General features: G+C 39.0%; 2 protein-coding genes across 2 annotated transcripts; both read right to left on the minus strand.

The window, feature by feature from the left end:
* Nucleotides 1-7,042: 7,042 nt before the first annotated feature.
* On the minus strand, nucleotides 7,043-11,076 carry LOC112186220 (protein SRG1). The gene is made up of 4 exons (XM_024324584.2): nucleotides 10,768-11,076; nucleotides 10,031-10,269; nucleotides 9,529-9,853; nucleotides 7,043-7,470 (listed from the first exon to the last, which is right to left on the minus strand). Exons 1-4 carry the CDS (start codon nucleotides 11,032-11,034, stop codon nucleotides 7,228-7,230), a joined length of 1,074 nt encoding a protein of 357 aa, XP_024180352.1. The 5' UTR covers nucleotides 11,035-11,076; the 3' UTR covers nucleotides 7,043-7,227.
* A 4,479-nt stretch (nucleotides 11,077-15,555) lies between these two features.
* On the minus strand, nucleotides 15,556-20,328 carry LOC112184431. The gene is made up of 5 exons (XM_024322690.2): nucleotides 20,162-20,328; nucleotides 17,810-18,017; nucleotides 17,464-17,591; nucleotides 16,006-16,137; nucleotides 15,556-15,898 (listed from the first exon to the last, which is right to left on the minus strand). Exons 1-5 carry the CDS (start codon nucleotides 20,326-20,328, stop codon nucleotides 15,796-15,798), a joined length of 738 nt encoding a protein of 245 aa, XP_024178458.1. The 3' UTR covers nucleotides 15,556-15,795.
* Between the last annotated feature and the right edge of the window lie 801 nt (nucleotides 20,329-21,129).

Genomic DNA, 21,129 nt, shown 5'->3' on the forward strand with positions numbered 1-21,129 from the left:
GTGCCAAGCTGAATGGCACTAATTATCATACTTGGAGGAAGATGATGACTGCTCATCTTTGCGGTCTGGACAAGATATATGAATGGATTGATTAAGAAATCGAATGAAGAAGATGCAGGATATGCAAAGTGGGAACCTCACCATGGTGCCGTGATGTCTATGCTCTACAAGGCCATGACAGATGAGGTAGTACAATTAATCATTGGGTGTGAAACTGTAGCAGAAATATGGAGTACTCTGAAGCAATTATATCTGAATGACTCAGATTTTACACAAATACATGAGCTCCATACCAAGGCATTCATGATGACTCAAGATGGGGGGCCAGTGGTAGTATACTATGCTGCCCTCAAAGGCTTATGGCTGGAAATTGATCAAAGGCGTCCCAACAAGATGAAGAATGCTGATGACATCAAGTTACACAATGAAGAGAATGATCTAATGAGGCTGCATATCTTCTTCCTTCATGGTCTCGACGACAAGCATGCTAGTGCAAAGGGTGAGTTGCTCAGACGTGGAACTCCACCTACTCTTGAGGATATCTTTGCATATATACGCAAAGATGAGACTCAACTTGATAGCACCAAAGCAATCCATTCGGAGTTATCAAGTCTCACTGTCCAAACCAAGCCTTCACCGTCAAAATATGTAACACGACCTCAACAACTTTGACCACAACCAAGTTCTCAAAGAGGAGTACGGCCATACTGTACTTTTTGCAAGAATTATGGGCATTGGAGGACTAAGTGTCATCGATGGAATGGGTATCCGAACGAACAAAATACCTGGAATAAATCGGGAGCTAACCAACAGGGCCGTACCACTGCTGCAAATTTAATTCAGAACCCGGACTACCAGGGTATGGAGGAAAAGGATCAAAAGCTGGGTAATGCTTCAGTCTCTTTTGTTGTAAGAGGTAAGTTTGGTAAGGCTTTATTTGTGTCTGACTTTGTTGGGGAAGATACTTGGATTATTGATTTTGGTGCATCTGATAAATCATTCTTTACCTCTCTCTCAATCCCACCAGTGTCCTAAGTTACTAATGCTAATGGTGAAGCCTTTCCCGTATTAGGAATAGGAACTGTTAGAGTCACACTAAACTTAGAGCTTAGGAATGTGTTATATGTTCCTGATTTGTCACATCACTTAATCTTTGTTCCTCAATTAAATACTGAATCTCAGTGCTCTGTGACTTTTTTTCCCATGTATGTGGTTTTTCAGGATCTTCAGTCAAGGGAGATAATTGGCTGAGGAGATTTGAAGGGGAGGTTGTTTCATCTGGATCGGATGTATGCGGGGATAACACCAGGGAAGAAGGCCCTAGTAGCTTTGATTTCGAGTTCTGAGCAGCGATTGAATGAAGTGTGGTTGTGGCATCGTCGTCTTAGTCATCCTTCCTTTAGTAATATGAGAAACTCTATGCCCCCTCTTTGTTTTTGGGCATTTCATAGTCATCTTTTAAGTGTGAAACTTGCGTTCTGGCCAAAAGCCATCGAGTTAGCTACCCTTTGAGTATTTCAAATAAAAGTCTTGTACCTTTTGAATTGATTCATTCTGATTTATGGGGACCCTCACGAGATCCTACTCCTTTTGGTATGCCCTATTTTGTGTCTTTATTAACGATTGTACTTGGGTTTCTTGGATTGTTTTACTGAAGTCTAAGGATGTTGTGTTTCCAGCTTTTAAATTTTTTTTCAAAATATGATTCATACACAGTACAATGGTCAGATCAAACTCTTTCAGTCTGACAATGGAGGGGAATATATGAGCAATGAGTTCCAGGAATATCTTTGTACAAAGGGTATCATACATCAAACCACATGTCCTCAAACCCCAAAACATAATGGTGCATGTTTCTGAGAGTAAGAATCGCCACCTTCATGAAGTTGCTCATTCAATTCTCTTTAGTGCAAATATGCCCAAGTATTTATGGGGAGAGAAGTTCTCACTGCCTCTCATCTTATCAATATGATGTCGTCTAGTGTTCAAAATCATATTCCACTTGAGGTCCTCTTGTTCCATGTATCTCTTCCTTCTTTCCATAATCTTCCTGCTCGAGTCTTTGGGTGCATTGCCTTTGTTCATATTCCTAAGAACCAACGCTCAAAGTTAGAACCTCGTGCTTTGAAGTGTGTTTTTGTTGTGTTTGGGATCCATCAGAAGGAGTATAAATGTTTTCATCCTCCTACCAAAAAATTCTATGTGAAGATGGGTGTCACATTTTTCGAGGACGTCTGCTATTTTTCTCCCACTCACCCTTCTCTTCAGGGGGACCAATATGGTTATTTTGAAGAGGTGGTAAGTGGCAGTGGCAGCAATACAAAGGACAAAGAGGGAAAAGAGACAAAAGAAAAAGAAAGAGAAGAAAAAAAAGGTGACACTACTAAAGAAAAAGGAGAAAAAGAAATAGAAGACAAAGAAGGTGACGCAACTGAAGGAAAAGAAGAAAAAGAAAGAGAAGACAAAGAAAGTGACGCAACTGAAGGAACAGAAGAAAAAGAAAGAGAGAGAAGAAAAAGAAAAAAAACGCAACTGAAGAAAAAGAAAAAGAAGAAAAAGACAGAGAAGAAAACGAAATATAAACCGGTGGAGACGCAAGATCGTTGGAAACTTCTCCCTCTTCTTCATTTCTTCCCTCGAGCCAAACTCTCCAAGATTCAGAAGGTCAACGTGAGGTAATACCTGAACCCAATATGTCTGTTTTACCTTCTCGTTCTACTCATGGTAACCACTAAAGAAACATGAACCTAGTCTTAAAGCTAAGTCTAGGTATCTGGTTGCCAATTATGTATCTACAAATAGGTTATCCAAGTCAAATGAGTCATTTGCGCATTAGATTTCCTTTGTATCTATTCCTAACAAAGTATAGGATGCTCTAAGAGATCCAAAGTGATCAAAAGCGATGGAAGAAGATATGGAAGCTCTACAAAAGAATAACACTTGGGAATTGATGGTGTTACCTAAAGGGAAAAGGCCAGTTGGATGTAAATGGGTCTACATAATTAAACATGATTCAGATGGCTCAGTTAGTAGATATAAGGCAAGATTGGTAGCAAAAGGTTTTATACAGACATATGGTGTAGACTATGATGAGACGTTTGCACCCCTATAGCCAAGATCAATACTATCAGAGTGCTTCTCTCTTTGGCGGCTGTTAGGTCCATAATTACCTCGTAATTATTCCCCTAATCTTGCACTTTTTCTTAACCTTTGTGTTCATTTATATCTATTTATTATGTTTTCCTTATCATGCTAGAAAATAATGGAAAAGCTTGAAATGCACTAAAAAGTCAATCTTAGGACATTTTCCTGCTTCGGCCAGGAGAAACAGAGCTCGGCAAGGAAGGAGGAGCGGCAGACTGACCAAACGAACCCCAAATGAATTAAAACTTTCCAAATCCATTCTAGACATCCTAAGGATCATTTCTTATGAATATTGGAAGAGCTAGTTCTGAGTGGAAGGCCGTCAAAAGATCGATCCAAGTTTCTAACTAAAAGATAGAAGAAAACTGCAAAACAGGACCTGTACGGATTCCGGCAGCATTTCCGGCCACACCACGGTGAAATGAGCTCTGAAATTTTACCGAGATGATCTATACTCATGGAGAAACATTTGGTATGAAGAAACTGAAGGCCAATTCCTAAGTCTAGCTAGGTGGAGATTCAATTAAAGGAAGAAAAGAGAAGAAAGTGCGCAAACGGACAAAAAAATGGGTCAATAGAGGTCAATGCAGAATTTCCAACCATTTCCAGCCAAGGACATATGTGGAGGGATGGAACAGCTGTTGACTAGGGTTAGAGAGTTTAAGTGGAAAGACTTTAGGTGTAGGTTACTCTTCCAAGTCAAAATTTGAAGGATAACAAGTGGTCCTCCTCTTACATCTTACACCTTTGTCTCCCAATAACCCTTCTATCCTTATTTTTTCTCCTCCACCAAAATATCTATGGGCTTTTAGATCATTTCTATGTGGAGTTAAAGATTAGATCCACATTTTGTGCTTACACATTTGTCAATCACATCTAACCCTTGATTTCCTTTGATCTCCACCCTCCATTCATCACTTTTGGCCTATAAAAACACCATCTCCTCATTTGGACGTTTTTCATGTATTTCTTCATCCATTTCATCTTCTTCCTCTCTCCATTTCCTCTCCACTCTTCTTAGTTCTTCATCTTTTAGGTAGTTTAGGTAGTTTTGTTTTGCTTTTGTGTAGAGAGAGAGGTATAGCATCCTTGGTTGATAACCAAAACCGGAGATTCTATATCTTTTGATCAATCACACTTGTGGATAGATTCATAAAGCCTTGTTCTTCATCTTCTCTTTGTGTTTGTAGATTTGTATAGTGTTTTGGGTTTGAGGAAACCGAAAATACTATACTTTGAAGCATCACATGTTCTCTGTTCGCATCTAGAAAGCTTGTGGGGGGATTGATTCATCTCGGTTTGGTATTGACACACCAAACCCATGGGTATTGTGACTTTTTTTTCACCAACTTCTCTTTATTTTTATGATGTATTTCTCTTTTAAGGCTTTTATGTATATTTCCATGAGTTGTGATGAGTAGAATAAATTTGGGGCTAGGGCTAAATTTGTGTACAAACTATGTAGTTAAATTTAATATGGATCATGCCATGAATTTCTACTTTGCTAGTTTAATTGTTCATCATTATGCATCTTAGATTTGTCACCTAAGGTTGGTAAGTGTTGATAATTTCGTGGAAGTATGCTAGGGTTGACAAACTTAGTAAACTAAAGCATGTTGCAAATGTAGGAATGGTAATCTTGTGATAATAATATAAGGTTGCTTGGGTCCTTACAATTGGGCTTATCATGTGGATATGGCTTAGGTGTCCGATAATCAAGGGATCTTAGCTTGTATTTACATAGGTCTACTTGTGGATAATCAAGCAATAGGTAGAAACTAAAAGGTTTGTAGGAGAGTTATGTCTGATAATCAAGGTGTAGCTTAAATACATTCTCTAATATAATTGGTTCTTGGTTACTCGATAATCAAGAGAACCGAGGGGGATTCCATCTTGGCATGAGCATGTTAGATTTGTTTACTTAGATTTGGCACAAAGGAGGTTAGGTGTGATGCCTTACAACCTATTTATCTCATTGATCAAAGTCTCTATCATATTTTGTTTTTATTAGCTTAGTTTATTTTTGTGCAACTTAGTTTACTTTATAAATAATTAAAATCAACCAAGCCGATTCACCACTTTATCATTGTAAATATCATTATTGATAGTTTCGACTTCCAAAGGGCCGAGACTATTAATTTGTAAAAAGATAGACTTGCATGTGTTTTTCTAGGTTTCTTTTCATGGTGATCTAGTTAGGGTAGAGTTACTCAATCCCTTAGGTACGATACTCTCACTTTCCCTTTACTAAAACTTGACTTCCTATACTTGGGAGTAGGGCACATCATACACAAATTTGCACATATTTTCATACTCGTGATGTCTCCCACAGCAGCTAATCTGGATTGGCCTCTCAAGCAACTTGATGTGAAAAATGTTTTTCTACATGGAGATTTGGCTGAAGAAGTGTATATGAGTCTACCTCCCAGGTATGAGACTGCTGATAAAACGGATGTTGCGTGTAGGTTGAAGAAGTCACTGTACGGTTTGAAACAATCCCCCCGTGCATGGTTTGGGTGCTTTACTCAGGCAATGAAGCGGTTTAGTTACAAATAAAGTAACTCGGATCATACTCTCTTCCTTAAGCATCAGAAGGGTAAAGTAACGACGTTAATTATCTATGTTGATAATATGGTGATCATGGGTGATGATCGAGAGGAAATTAGGAGGTTGCAGCAGCAGTTAGCTTCAGAGTTTGAGATGAAAGACCTTGGTGATTTGAGATTGTTCCTTGGGATAGAAGTAGCCAGGGGGAGTAGCAGCATCTTCTTGTGCCAAAGAAAATATGTTCTAGACTTGCTGTCAGAAACGGACATGTTAGATTGCAGGCCAGCTGATACACTAATTGAACAGAATCACCGGTTAGCGGAGTACCCTGACCAAGTCACGACTGATAGGGTGATGTATCAAAGGTTAGTTGGCAGATTAATCTATTTGGGTCACACTAGACCTGATTTGGCGTATGTAGTGAGTGTGGTGAGTCAGTTCATGCATAACCCTAGTGAAGACCATATGGATGCAGTTGTGCGAATCCTGCGATATCTAAAGAGAGCTCTAGGGAAAGGCCTTATGTTCTCAAAACATCACTAACTGGAGGTGAGTGGTTATACTGATGCTGATTGGGCTGGTTGTATTCCTAATAGGAGATCGACCTTGGGTTACTTTACATTTGCTGGAGGGAGCCTTGTCACTTGGAAGAGTAAAAAACAAAAGGTGGTGGCAAGGTCGAGTGCTGAAGTCGAGTATAGAGGTATGGCATATGGAGTATGTGAGTTGTTATGGTTAAGTAATTTATTGTGTGATTTGGGGTTCAAGCTAAAAAGAGCTATAGAGTTGTTTTGTGATAACAAAGCAGCTATTGAAATTTCACATAACCCAGTGCAGCATGATCGTACGAAGCATGTAGAAGTTGACCGGCACTTTATCAAGGGGAAGTTGGATGCAAACCTGATTGCCTTCCCATTCGTACCAACTGAGGAGCAGTACGTTAGCAGATGTTCTGACTAAGGTTGTGTCAGTCAAAGTATTTCATGACTCACTTGACAAGTTGGGCATTCGAGATGTGAATGCTCTAACTTAAGGGGGAGTGTTGTGAGTCACAGATATTTTAGAATTACTATTAGGAATAGAATTATACTAATTGTATATAATCAAGATTGTAATTGTGATTTGATTATTTTCATTGTTAGTCTAGAATTAGGGTTGTACAAGATTGTATAAATATGCCTCTGTATATTGAATGAATGTGCGTAAGAATTCATCCTCAAAAGCATCTTGTTCTCTAGAGAGTCTTAATTTTAACTACGCATGTCATACACCAAACTTTGGACTATTTTTATTCATCTAGTAGGAGTTCACATGGTTTATACAGGATAAAGTTGTATGTAATATGATAATTGTCTTAGTGCTACTTACGGACTCGGAAAGTCCACCACTTAAAAGGCACACTTTATTAATTGGGAATCGAAAGCACACCAAAGCAAATAGTAGTAAATTGTTTTGCCAATCTATAAGACACTGACAATTTATTAGTTTGCTCCAGGTTGATTATTTTCATCATGCAGTAGTTTTCTATTCACTGTCTTATGTTTTCATTCGCTCGAAGGGTGTTTTTCCATTAAGGTTATGAGCAAAGTACTTCTCCACAAATTTTTCCATTCCTATTTTCCCATAAGATGGTGGCTTCTGAGGATCTCTCATGGCGGTCACAGGTCCAATTTCTGCCTCAAGTTTGGGCATGAAGAACATAGCAATTGAAATCCTTTCATTCTCTGGGTTCACAGTCACTTTGTGCTCGATACTTTTATAAAGCCCATCACTCAGAATCTGCAAAAAATGAACCACAATAATGACTATTACATTGTATGAATTAAGCAAACACCAGCGTGTTTCACTTGCTGCTCCTAACTAGCTAACTGTTATTTTTCTGTCAGCATGTGTATTTTTCTTTGTTCAATATATATCTGCATATGGTTTGGTTTGGTTTTTCTTTTGGCCCGATTTCGTTTTGATTCTTTATATTTTTGGTTATGTTTTCAAGATTATGACCATACTTGGCTGCACACACACAGGTATTTATATGGCCCAGTTAGAGCAAGTCCACCCATAATCAAGAAAAGTCGAGGTCGAAAAGTCGAGGCGTCGACCAGTTAAGTTACTGTTCACTACCACTGGACATGGGTTTCCACCCGTTTTCTTTCTTGACTTGTCAAGACTGTTCACTTTTCACTGTTGATCCAATTTTACTGTTCAATTTTACTGTGCAATTTCACTGGAAATTTTCACAAGGTGTGATCCTTAACTTAAGGATTTGATAATAAAGTACACGACACGACGAGTTTGTAGGAATTTTCAGGGAATTTTTCAGACACCCGAGCTATATGTTATGATTTTCGGAAGTTTTGGACTAAAGAAATTATTAAAGGAAAATAGAAAATTACATGGAGCGATCTGAGCCATCCAATCCTCCACCGCTAAATCCCAGGCCTTGAAGCAAATTAAGCTTTGTGTATAAATGGCCCTTGATCTGATCAAGGCTCCAGATCACTCCAGAAGCAACATGAAGCCTCGACCCGTGAATGGGGAGACTACGACCCAACACCGCAATCCGGCCGGTGCTCCACCGTCAGGCCACATCCTGCTAGCGCACAGCCGCCGATCTTTTCCTATGGTCAGCACCATCACGTTTCCTGTCACTGTTCACTCAATCGTCGACTGTGGAGGGAGAATCGACGGTGAGAACATTGAAACTTTGCCGGCGGGTACAGCGAATTCCGGCGACTCCAGCCACTGCTTGGGCTACATGTGGTATGAAAATCGATCTTCTCGTCATTCTCTACATGTCTGTATGATTAAGTTTCGACTTCGATCAGGTTTTAATGATTTCCGTTTCTAGGTTGGTTTCGGCTCCGCCGTGTTCTTCAACGTAGGCGACTTCTCTGGCCTTTCTGGGTTTCGTTTCTTGCTGGGCTGCACACATAGGCCAACAATTGAGAAGCTTGTTGAGCTGCTGGCGTGAGAATCACCAGTTCATCATCATCCTGGTCTCGGCAAGGAATTCTGGGAAGCAGAATGAGTTGCAGTCGATTCTCTAAGGTAGATTTCTGGGTTGTCTATCGCTGCTTGTCTATCGCTGACGTCGGCCACGTCCGGCTTTAGGCCGAGCTGTTGTCTCCTTCGACTGGTCATAATTTTAGTCAGGGCTTTGCCTTTTTTCTTGGCCTCGGTCAAGGACAGCCAAACCTTGGCTGGGCAAAACTACACTGGTGAAGGGATGATTTTCCCCTTGCCTGGTCAACACATCATCAATCCTAGCTGGTGCCTGGTAAAAACTACACCAGTGCACTTGCTCTTAGGGTTAGACACCTATCATTTTTTTTTTTTATATTGGTATCGAAAACTAACACCTATAGACCTCTCTCCTCCTCCTCTTTCTTTTGCTCTTTTCGATGCCAAAGATTTAAGATTGTCGCAACTAACATGGAGAGAGAAGAAAAATTATGCAAGTGGTCAGACGTGGGCACGGACTGAGCCAGCCGGCGGTGTTTTAGTGCTACCAGTTTGGCGGTTTGGTGTTTAGAAGGAAATTACAAGGACAGATGTTCAGTTCCGGGTTCCCATCAAGCCACGTCACCCAATGGCAGCCAGAGTGCAAGGTCCTTAAACTAATAGCGTAATATTTTCTAGCTAGCTGGGGTTTATATATATAATTTTTGTCAGAATGTTTTCTAGTTCTTCACTTCTTCTTCTTCTTCTTCTTCTTCTTCACATGTTCGATTAGACAACTAATAGACAAAATGTCTTTTTTAATCTTTATCATATTATATATTGTTTGTTTCATAAGGGGAGAGGAAAATGGAGGGTGAAGAGAACAGCATCACAAACCTCTAGAATGTCTCCAACATTGACAACAAAGGCACCATGGTCAAACATCACCGGGAACCAAGCCCCATCTTTTTTAATTTGAAGGCCTTGAACTCCACCAACCTGGTGGAGAATAGTGATGCCACTACCATCAGAATGAGGCCTGAGGCCAATAACTAGTTCTGGTTTTGGGCAGGGAGGATAGTGAGTCATCCTCAGTGACTGCAGACCATCTTCAAACAACTTTTCCATCTCCTCCATCTTCATCTTTAGAAGTTTTCCCATCAACCCTAAAAGGGTCCGGGCAATCCTTTGTAATTCCAACATGTATGTCTCTAAGGTATTCCTGCACTTATAGATCAAATTCGACAGTACGAAGACAGCTAATCAATAAAAAAATTTGTTTAATTCGAGTTTATGATCCAAACAGAATCTGAAATATATCATGCCATACATTAATATTAATCTAATTAGCCAGTGCATTAAAGATTAAACCCTAAATTTTTTAAGGTAGAGAGACGACCTCAGGGATGTAGGGAGCTCCGGGAAAAGATGGGGTTTCCTTCTCGGGTTGGTAAACATGAAGAACCTGTTACCCCAGTCGAGTTTTTGATCTTGGGATTTGACCACAGTTCCATAGCCTTCAACATCACCTGGCCTTACTTTGTATCTCATTTTCTCTTCCAAGGGAAGCTTGAAAAAATCCTCTAATTCTTGCTTCACTTTGTCCAGTAGTGCAGAGCTAACTCCATGGTTAACCAACTGCAAATAAAAATTAAACTTAATGTATGCAATGCAAACAGGACCTTCAACTCCAAAATTGTGATTTCCTGCGACTAAGCAATCTAATTCAACGACAAAAATTATTTATATTTTAGATTTATGTGCAAGAATCTTCTATTCAGAAAAATTGACTAGCTAATTTATAATAATACATCATCTAAATACAAACTAATGCACTTTGTCAGATAAAATAGAAATGAAATGATGATAAATGGCTAAAAGATTTTTAATTTTGATATTTTTTTTATAAAATTGAAATTATGCTTCCGGTTATTGAATTAAATGTTGAAAATAAAAGATTCTTCAAAGGAATCCCGCTTGAAAATCTCTCTCTCTCATCTCTAGGTATTGTCTATATGGATGCATATTAAAATAAAGTAGCGCGCTGCACAAGGAGTACACAAGAATATTATAAAGTTGGAATGAAATCACCAATTATATGATTTTGGTAGCAAAAAGAGGGACAGATCGAAAGACCTGAAAAATTCCCCATTCTTTGCATGTTGAGTGCAACTTCTCAAGTTCATCGTTGTTTGCAGACTGATTGATTAGGACCAACTGTCTCATGTCGATGGTGGGGATTGTGGCGAGGATAGTCGCATCAGAGATTGGAGACTCCTGATCTGAGATAACATAATTTTGCGGGACTTCGATCACTGAATCATCGGTGACGAATTCCTCAATACAACTGACTCCTGAGTGATGATGAGAGGGGCCGAAGCAGGCTGGTTTTGATGATACCATTTGTCTTGTGATGGAGGGTATAGCTAGGTTGGTGATGATGACACAAAGCGAGGCTGGAGTATTTATAGCAAGATCCTTCTCCCTCTCTCTCCTAGTCTGTACGTACGTCTTTACATTTGGCAATTGTTTTAGTTACCTTAAAGAAGACTTATCTTAGTCCCGTCAATCCAGCTTGAGATCTCTTTTATCAAATGGAAGAATGAACACATTAATTGAGATCTTACAAAGCAATGGAAAATTAATCCAAAGGAAAAATCTTCCTCACTAAAGCCGTGCAGGTACACTGAGGAGCATAATCACTAAAGCCATGTCATAGGCAACCGCAGCCATGATGGCATGTCACAAATTCGGATGTTTGATTTCTTATGTGTTTTTTCAAATAGGGAGCCATTCTAATGATGATCATTTTAATGAGAACTAGTTGAGAACTTTCTAATCAACGGTTTGAGAGACCCACTTTCGATCACATTATGGCAAATCAACCTTTAGATGTTTATGTACGCACGAGTAGATTATTTCTGAATTTTTTTTTCCAAATTGCCAATCAATAAGGTACAAAACTAGATCAAATCAATGGACGAACTAAATCTGTCAAACATGAACCGTTCATATTCATAATTGATAAATCACGATTATAAATGCCTTAAACGATTTTCAATTTGGTTGAAAAATTACATACATGATCGACACATAAATATCTAAACATCTAATGGTTGAATTGTGAAATTATGTTCAAAAAGTGAGTCTCACAGCAAAAAAATTCACCTCCTTATTTTAGTGGCCTCATTAAAATCTCTCCCTTTGTAGACATACCAAATCATATAAGATCCTTTGATCATTATGGCAAATAATTTCTTCAAAGTCGACAAGTTTTTTAGTCCCATGTTTATAAAGAATCTTCTAAAAAGTCTTCTTTAACTATCACTTTAGAACTTTTAATTGAATACCACTACCTTTGTAGAAAATCAATTAAAATCTATGTACATTCAATATAAACTTAAATTTTCAAACTATGAGTCCGATGCCATCATCTTGAATTTTATTGTAGTCTGTGGCTAGTATATATAGATTGAGTGGTACTTGCTTAATTTCAAAAAAGCATGAGTGTACCCTTTTACATCTAAAAAAAGGGCCCCCTAACATCTAAAAAAATTGTTGTTTAAATCTAAGCATGAGTGTAATGAAAAGAAAAAAAATGAAAGAAAGCAATTTTTTTTTTTAGAAGAAAGCTAAAATAATTTAGAGTAATTAGATTTTGGAAGGATAAGATGGTCTTTTTTCTTAAGAATTACATGACATGATTTGACAAATAGGTGATGTGTGTAGATGATATGGCATGACACCTAACATTGAGGCCACAAATTTTAGGCCTCATTGAAATCATTTTCCTTTCAAAAAACTAAACTTGCTCATGCACTCATTACACCAAAGTAAAATCACTTTTTTATTCACACGGTTTAAGTTATTGCACTTTCGTAATATTTGCATTGAAATTCATCAACCCTTACCGGGATTATTGAACCGCCATTGAAGATTTTGACTAATAATTTTGTTTTGTTAAGCTCATGTATCACAAACCATGTAAGAAAGGAAGATATATACCCAATAACAGAATATCATCGATCCTTGTCTAGCAAGTAACTTTACTGCTTGCATGTCGCTTAACTTAGTTGCCAAAATGGAAAGTGCTAGTTCAACTTCATAGACCTGGTATGCCAGGAGGCGCGGACAGTATTGTCCGTCATATAGCTAAGTTCGATCGAAAAAGAGTCTTTGATTTTTAGTTAGATTACCAGACACTTAATGTAAGAGGGATATGTAATTACTAATTAGCAACATGCTCTGATGTCCAATGTCGACCATTTACTGACGGAAGAGGGACAGAGGGTCACTGTACCTTGATCTGGATTCTGGCATTTGAATCTTTATAGTTTAAGGCAGGGGCGAAAATCAAGATTTAAACTTTGAAGGAGTCGAGATATAAAACATGAGAGTATAGAGAATAAGACAAACGTTGGTTTGGGGGGGGGTGGTCAGGACCCCTTCATGCTATCGGGTAGTTCCGCCCCTGGTTTACACACATATCTGATGCATGCACGCGTGTTACCAAGTAAACGTATAATTACTAACTAAGCAGCCTCTGACTTTTTCGTCTTCTTAATCAATTATTAGCTACGATTTCAGTTGGCTAAACATGCTTTTACCAAGTACAGTACTGCAGGATTATGAGTTGCAGCAACATTTGAATCAGCAATGACGCTGTAGAATTCCTAGTTACAGAAAAAGATAAATATAATAGATTTTCAGCTGCCCTAAACTTTTCTAACAATTATTTGCGGCTATATTATGCACGTGATGATATATGGTTAGTTCTTAATCTGGACTAATAGTGAATCGTTTTATATATCATACTATCATAGTGAACAAAACGTGCTTAATTCATAGAGTTCAAATTCCATTTCGTTATTACGTCGTTATATATCAATGTCATTCACTGTCCATGATTTATTTTTATTTTTTTGATAAAACACTATCATGTCCATGTTAGGGCAACTCCAACTATTGGCTCTATTTGGGGGAGCTATTCTCATTTTAGCAACCCTTTGTTGCACTATTCATATAGGACTCAATTTTCATCTCCAACACTGAGGTGCTATATGGAGGTGTTATTTTCACTATTCTTGACTTAAATATAATATGACTATAATGTTAATGAATATTATATTAAAAATATGTTAATTTAATTAAATAAGGTAAAAAAATCGTTTAACATTTTATTATAATATTTAAAAATTATTCTTATTATTTAATGAATTTAAAAAAAAGGTTCACATTAATTTTTTTTTTTTTTTTTTGTCGGCATATACGACAAAGAATCAAATTATTTAGAAGTTATTTTGATGTGTTGTGTCGGCATATATGTCAGACAGCCGAATTTGGATGTGATTTCAACGCCACATGTCAATCGCTAATTAGCTGTCCAAATTACGGTTGGTTCTATGTCCGCCACATGTCATATTTTATCTAATGACGATTTGAGTTGATGTCCATAAATATGGGGTCATTGTCATCCTCATCTCTCACAAATTCACAAACACTTCTTATATCCAAATCCTACAAATCTCTTCTTTCTTTTCCGTTTTGATTTTGTCAAACCATTAATGCAATGAATCGTTTGACGAAATGGTTGCAGAAAGATCAAGAAGAGGCCGTCATGAGAAGCCGTAGAAGAGCCTTGATGATGTCTGCCGCTGCCTTGAAAATCCAAACTCTGGAAGATGAGGAGTCACAATGGGGTGGTTCTTCAGAAGGTCGTAACTATAAGACCAGGGATCGAGAGCTAGCTGATGGATCTTCGACTCAAAGCTCAATACTTCGCGAATCCGTGCTGGTATGAACCAAACATATTTCGTAGACAAATGTGATCCAAGCTCAGCAAAGAATAACTTATTCATTGTGCCAACGGGTATTTGGTGTGAGTAAATAGAAAAGAATGGGTTGGCATTTATAGAATTTCCTACAATTTACTATTCCAACGGGTATGTTATTTTCCCTCAATTTTCTGGTTTTTTTAAATTATTATTTTTAGAACAAAATGGAATTAATAACCCTTGATTTAGTAAGAGCCATTGATTTGTTTTTTTTTTACCTCAAATCTCAGCCCTCAAATTGAAAATAGATCAGTTTCAGTAATAAAAAAAAAATTAAATAAACCCCACATCTCACTATCCATATTCAAACCTGATCAATCAAAACCATCCATTTCATGACCATTGGGGGTTCCAATGATCGGCAGGGGACAGAACAAAGCCGCGGGCCCCACTTCAACCGATAAAGTCGCACCGATTTTCTCTCTTCAGCTCCTTGTCGGGCGTGCTCCCTCCTCCCTTAAGCTGGCGTGCGCATCTGCTTCACTTTCTCCTCCCCACGCATTCCATCCTCCTTTAGGCTGAGACAACCCAATTGCTAGCCCACATGTATAATGACTGAGTTTTGGACCCAATTGCTAGCCCACATGTATAGTGACTGAGTTCTGATCTTGGAAGAGTCTCAAAAATGAGACTACAAATAAGCCCAAGTCTTATATTTATAAGCCCAGATCCACCAAAAACTCATAGTTGGAGATGCAAAGTCTTATAATTGGCCAAATTCTAGTTTGGCACCCAATGGTTGAAGTTGCCCTTACTTGGTTCGAAATTAAGTAACACCAAATGAACCACGTTTTTCTTTTCTGTTTTTTTTTTTTTCCAATTGTTATCTATTGAAGTTGCAAGAGTAGCATCAAGATTGGGGAACATTAATTCTGAAGTCAATACAATGAAATCGTCATGGATGATGAAAATAGTTGCAAACTTGTGATGAATCACCAAATCGATGGTTATATGTATGAGAATCTATCAAAGTGATACCTTTAGTAACTTTCTACAGAGGTTAAGCATATTAACAAAGAGAAGGAAAAAAAAAAAAAGAGACACATTTTCTAATTTCTACATAGCTATCATGCATGCATATCAAACCACGTGCACAAATTTCTGTCTTTTAAAACTCTAGTTTGGCAGTAATTACAAGTGAGGGCAAGAAAACGGGGGAAAATCAAAGGTCTTTTTCTATATATTAAGAATGCGGTATGACAGTCATAAAGATCTAAATCGATGAAAATTCCATAATTAATGGAGGAGATGGAATCTTAACTCCTCATATCTCCAACAGAGAGATCCAAATCATTCATACGCTGAAGTCTGGTTTTTTTCTTAACAACTTTCAATTCTTTGAGCCATGCCGTATGTAGGGGGCAGGGATCAGGCTTTCCTTCTGCAATTGCCCTTTCAGAGAGGGAATAGAACCAACCATTTCTCTATTTAAACTGCAAACCATTAGACAATCTCCACAGTAAGCAAAAATTAAATAAACTCATAGACAAAGATTTATGCCTTTCAAAACTAACATTTATGACTTGAGTGCATCTCTGACCTCTTTGACTGCAGTAGGAAAGTGGGCAACAGCTCGTGAGTACGCACATAATCTATCCTCCATGGCTCCTTCAAATACCAATCACTTCTCAGCAGCTGCTGCAGTGGCAAGCTCTGCAATGAGGCTGGAAACCTGAAAGCATAATATCCGTCAAGCTTTATACGCCTGGAACTTCATATGGACTCAATTCTGTGCTAAACTAAAAGTGGCTCCATGTCACCATACCTCATTACGTACCGATTCTTATTGAAATAAAACACATATCAAGTCTTATGCAGTTTTTAAAATTCAGTCGTATTAAAAGTAACCTAGTTATTCTTGTTCGCCATGATATTAACTGATAACAAATTATCATTGAAAGAGACAATTACTAGCCAGCCTAAATCATATGGAAGTCATTTAGCTGGATGTAACCAAGAAAAACAAACACAAACCCTGATACAATACAGTGATACACTTTTGATCACCTACCCAAACCCACAAAAGCTGGCTCAACTCTTAAAGAAATAGAACTAGATGACACAAATCCAAACTTATTCGAAGCTAACTCTACTAGACCCAGCTAGTGACGACCAGCATCCTATAACAAAACCATATTACTGGAACAAAAGCTCTGAGGCATGTTAAAAAACAAAAAAAATCATGATAATGATGAGAACAATAAATGCAAATATACTAGTATTTCATTTTATATTGTTCAAATCATATTTTAATGCAACAAAACCTCTAATTCTTGTGAGTTGTTAACAGGAAAGTCACGCGTATTGATAAAGTAACAATCGCTGCAGAAGAAGCAACTTTTCAATTGTACTTGTTGAAAATCAACAATCTGATATCCCTGTAATCAAGCAAGTAAAACTCAAGGAATTGTAAACTAATTTGTAAATCTGATTAAGAAGACTTCTATTCTACCCAAGTATATGCTAAAATGAAATTACTTTCCTTTGGTACTTGAGGAACGCATTGAAGCAGGTGATTGTCACATTTTCAGGCCATCTAAACGATCATTTGATTCAGTTGTAGACAATGGATAAAGACTTAAAACCATGCATGCTTACAAAAGGACAGTGTTCTGAAAAGCAAAATTACCACAAAAAAAAGGGCGCTCAATCACTATCTGTTACCCCATTTTATTTCAGTCATGCCATAAAAAAAGATCTATCTCTCTTCACAATTCAGAAATATGTAGCTCTGTTCTGTTCGCTAATATCTTCGTAATTTCATAAACTTACTATCGACAGTCAATTCAGGATAGACAAAAGGGATGGATAACAGGAAATATCCATTCTCTTCAAATGGCATTTCCGAATTGATAAATGCTTACATATTGCATAAATAAGTCAAAATTATTTGTTAGTCATGAAGCCAATTTTCACCATCATCTTGCTTAAGGAAGAAGGTTCATTTTATTCTCTTTTTTGCATCTCAAAGGAAAGTTATACAGTAAAGAATGCTTACCTCAGAGCGGTATCTTTCTCTACACCACCTACAGTTGCTCCTGGATGACGAGCTCCAACAAGCATGAATGCTGAAATCCATATCAACTTTTCCAACATCTGCTTCTGAAATGCTTCCTTGCCAAGAACCTACTTCAAATTTTGGTTCATTAATACAATGCTTCAGAATTATTAATTTTGACCCCATACCAAAGGTTAAAACTTAAAAGCTAGATTCTTGGCAAACCCACAATTGTGACTTCCTCATTACCAAGAAATGACTAAACAACCCCACTCCCCATGAAGCAACAATGGGTGAAGAAAAAAGGAAAAGACGTTTTATATATATAAAAGTTTTTTTTGTTAACCTTGCAAGTGAGGCCTCCAGCATGTAATCTGTCAGCCACTGCAGATGCCCACTTCCCATATGATGCTGTCCGTCCTTCAGGATTGGTATTGATTATTCCATCAACTGGAGGTTCTCCCAGCTTGGAGACAGCAAAATATGCCAACACTTGGTTCGCATCACCAAGACCTTTATTTTCAAGCCATGGTTCCAGGTTCCAGCATTCCATTCTGGAAAAAAAAAAACAAAAACAAATCTGCTAAATTATCAAGTCCATTGTCTCACATGCAAACCCATAAGGCAAAACCCAAAAGAAATTTTTGCAAATGAAGAAGATCATTCACAAACGATATGTAGTTCTTCTTTTTCTAGTTAAGCAATAAAATTTCACAACGACAGAGCCAAATTAAAGTTACAACAGCTAAACACGTATTTTATAATTTAACTGAATATGTTGTGAAAATTAGCAAATTTGGTGTCAGCCTGCATAAAATAACAACTAAGCAAATGGTAAAGGGATGTCAAAAGCAAATGGTAGGAAAGTGTTGTCATGAACTCCAAGATTTTAACCAAAATAAAAACAGTATCGAGTAAAGGCAACAAATAATGATAAATGAATGGACCAATCTAAAAGAAACATAAAAGAAGTCGGAGGACAAATCCTCAGCTACACTGCATTCTATGTCAATAACAAGAACATGGAAGCCAGGTTCAAAATTTAGACTCACAATTTGAACCCACATGATTGCGGTAATACTATAGTAGTCATGTTCACAAAATTATGGCAAGAACAAACACTTGAGTAAGGTAAGCTACAAAACCTTCTGCGTATCTGATAAGGACGACCAAAGAAACAATGCAGAATTCTAGGGAAACAAAACTGGTGTTTACTAAGCTGACCGCAGAGGTAAAGTTAAAGTACAATCCCTATATTAGGAAAGCGCACGAAAAAAAAATTTGGACTTCCTTTACTATCATACTTGGTGTTTTAACTTTTGCTTCTATCAATCAAGCCAATCCTAAGCAAACAATGTTTGTCAGCACAAAAGCTATAATCTGCTGTTTCGACTGAGAGTACTTCAGACCTTCACCACAGACAGGTCCTAAAGCCAAAAGGATTCATGTTTCGCAAAGAATCAGGTAAAAACTGGGATAGAAGTAAACCAAACGATTAAGTGTTCATTAACAACAAACACCAGGTTATTAATAATTGTTTGGCTCCAAAACCAGCTGGTGTGCAAACAGTCTCTTTTGAGCGGGTGATTGCGCAGGCGTGCCAGCACCGCGGGGTGCAGTCGTTGGGGTAGTCCCGTGACCTGACTTCTTCTTCAAGCGCTGTGGACGAGGAGAGCACCAACCTCGTCACAGGGTTCTTTTCTTGCCTTCCGGAAAAGGACTTCTTTGCCTTACTCGAGTAAGGGCTTTGGTTGTGGTCTCTTTGCGTTCACCAAATCGATACTCAACTTGAAAGCCGAGCAGAGCAATCACTGGGAAGTTGGAGAGGAACACGGGTTTACTAAAGCGTGACTTTAGCTTCGCTGGGTTGCGAGGGCGTTACCCTTGCTTCGCTGGAAGTAACAGTGGCGGTTGTGCTTGCAGTCGGCTCCTGGGGAGACTGGGACTGGAAGTACGGTCGCCGGGTTGAACTGGTGAGGCTGACAGTCGGCTCGCGAGGAGACTAGGACTGGCGGGCGGTCACCGGGTTTCAACGAGGTTGAGGGTTTGCTCCGGGGAGGCTTTGTAATCGCTGGGATTGATTGCTGAAAGAGAGGGCCTCCTCTGTATCGTCTTTAGCCTCTATATATAGGCTACTGCAGATTCACTTTCCTAATAGGAATGAAACACTATATTTTGGGCCACAGTATTGGCCTTGAATCAAATTAAACCTCTTGATAGCATTGATATTATTGTGAGTGATAACTATCTTCTTCTATCGTCGCTAGAATATAGGCAAGGATTAATTGCCTCTGCGAGAATCCTAGATACGATCGCTGGATGCAAGCAGTAGGATACGCATGCATTAATTGCAAATATACCTTCACGCCCCCGCGAGCGCTCAATTAAGGATGATATCTCCTTATGAAACACGGGATGAGCAACACCACAACCCGAATCCGTATAGTCCCATTTTTGGGCCTCAGGTTTCGGGCCACTAGCTCAGACCCACTAAAGGATTTTGCCAAAATTACTTTTGGGCTCAAACATTGCCCCCAGGCCCCGAAATCAGGTCTGCTGAAACGCAGCTGATTGAAGGGGACTTAGAAAGACGTGCCGGTCGCTTGAAACGATGCCATTAATAAGGGTCGCGTCCCTTCATTCGTGAAACGCCTTCTGTCGCATCGTTTCCCTCACAAAATTCTTTATTTAAACGCACAGCCGCAATCCTGTCACATCAGGAACTCCTCCAAACTCTAAACCCAGAAAAACCCATCTCTGCCCCGTCTTCTTTGCAAACGATCCAGAAATGGCCCCCCTAAGAAAATCATCATCGATCAGGAAGAAGACTTGAACGAAATGGCTGCTCGGACCTGGGGCACCCATATCGGTGCTCGCATTCATCTAGAGACCACTATTCACCGACCCTTACTCCTTCGTTTTTCCGATCACCACACCGGGTTAGGCCCAGCACCTCAAGGTGTTATCCCAGATGATGCCATCGCCATGTACGGTCTTCCTATCCGACGGCCCATTCCAGTCCTCCGAAGGACTCCCGGAGACTTTAGCGGGTGGGGTGTCCAAAATCATCGAGCCAAGATAGGAAATTGGCCATCCTCCATTAGTGCACATGAGATTTCTTGGTATCGCGAGGCGCGGGCGCGAGATCTAGGTCGCTGGAACGCTGCAGGTATCACCCACACTATTGATATGTGCTTCCATCTTCCTCGCGGTGGTAATCGCTCGCTGCTCGCTGCTTTTCTCTGTTTCTGGAATACCGCCACCAATACATTTGACTTCAGATTTGGTCAAATGAGCATTACTCTGTTGGACATCCTCGCTATCACTGGCCTTCCCATCGATGGTGAACCATATGTGCATGGTCAATTTGACTCTGTCGACTTTACTTTGACCATGGCTCAGCAAGGTCGCAGCGCTCATAGTGGCTCATACCCAAGATGGCTGGCATATTACAACCGGGAACACAATGCGACCGGAGGAATCGCTTTCCTTGAATATTGGCTCTGTAAATTCATATTCTGCACCTCCTCCTGCAAACCCACTGGCACCTGGACCTATTTAGCAACGACCCTCTACAACGGCCGCAACATTGGGCTCGGACAACCAGTCTTGGGTGCCATCTATCGCATGCTATACCAAGCGACGATGCATCCCTTCGAGATCAAC

This window comes from Rosa chinensis, chromosome 2 (assembly GCF_002994745.2).
Source record: "Rosa chinensis cultivar Old Blush chromosome 2, RchiOBHm-V2, whole genome shotgun sequence".
NCBI classification, from domain to species: Eukaryota; Viridiplantae; Streptophyta; class Magnoliopsida; order Rosales; family Rosaceae; genus Rosa; species Rosa chinensis.

Excerpts from the sequence above, each read along its gene's own strand:
- LOC112186220 (XM_024324584.2), bottom strand. The coding sequence starts at position 11,034 with ATGGTATCATCAAAACCAGCCTGCTTCGGCCCCTCTCATCATCACTCA. Across the intron at positions 10,270-10,767 it reads AAGAATGGGGAATTTTTCAG|TTGGTTAACCATGGAGTTAG; the intron begins GTCTTTCGATCT and ends TTTTATTTGCAG. Across the intron at positions 7,471-9,528 it reads ATGTTGGAGACATTCTAGAG|ATTCTGAGTGATGGGCTTTA; the intron begins GTTTGTGATGCT and ends CATTTTTTGCAG.
- LOC112184431 (XM_024322690.2), bottom strand. The coding sequence starts at position 20,328 with ATGGGTGCCCCAGGTCCGAGCAGCCATTTCGTTCAAGTCTTCTTCCTG. Across the intron at positions 18,018-20,161 it reads GATGTGACAGGATTGCGGCT|AATGGAATGCTGGAACCTGG; the intron begins GTGCGTTTAAAT and ends TTTTTTTTCCAG. Across the intron at positions 17,592-17,809 it reads CTGGAGGCCTCACTTGCAAG|GTTCTTGGCAAGGAAGCATT; the intron begins GTTAACAAAAAA and ends AATTTGAAGTAG.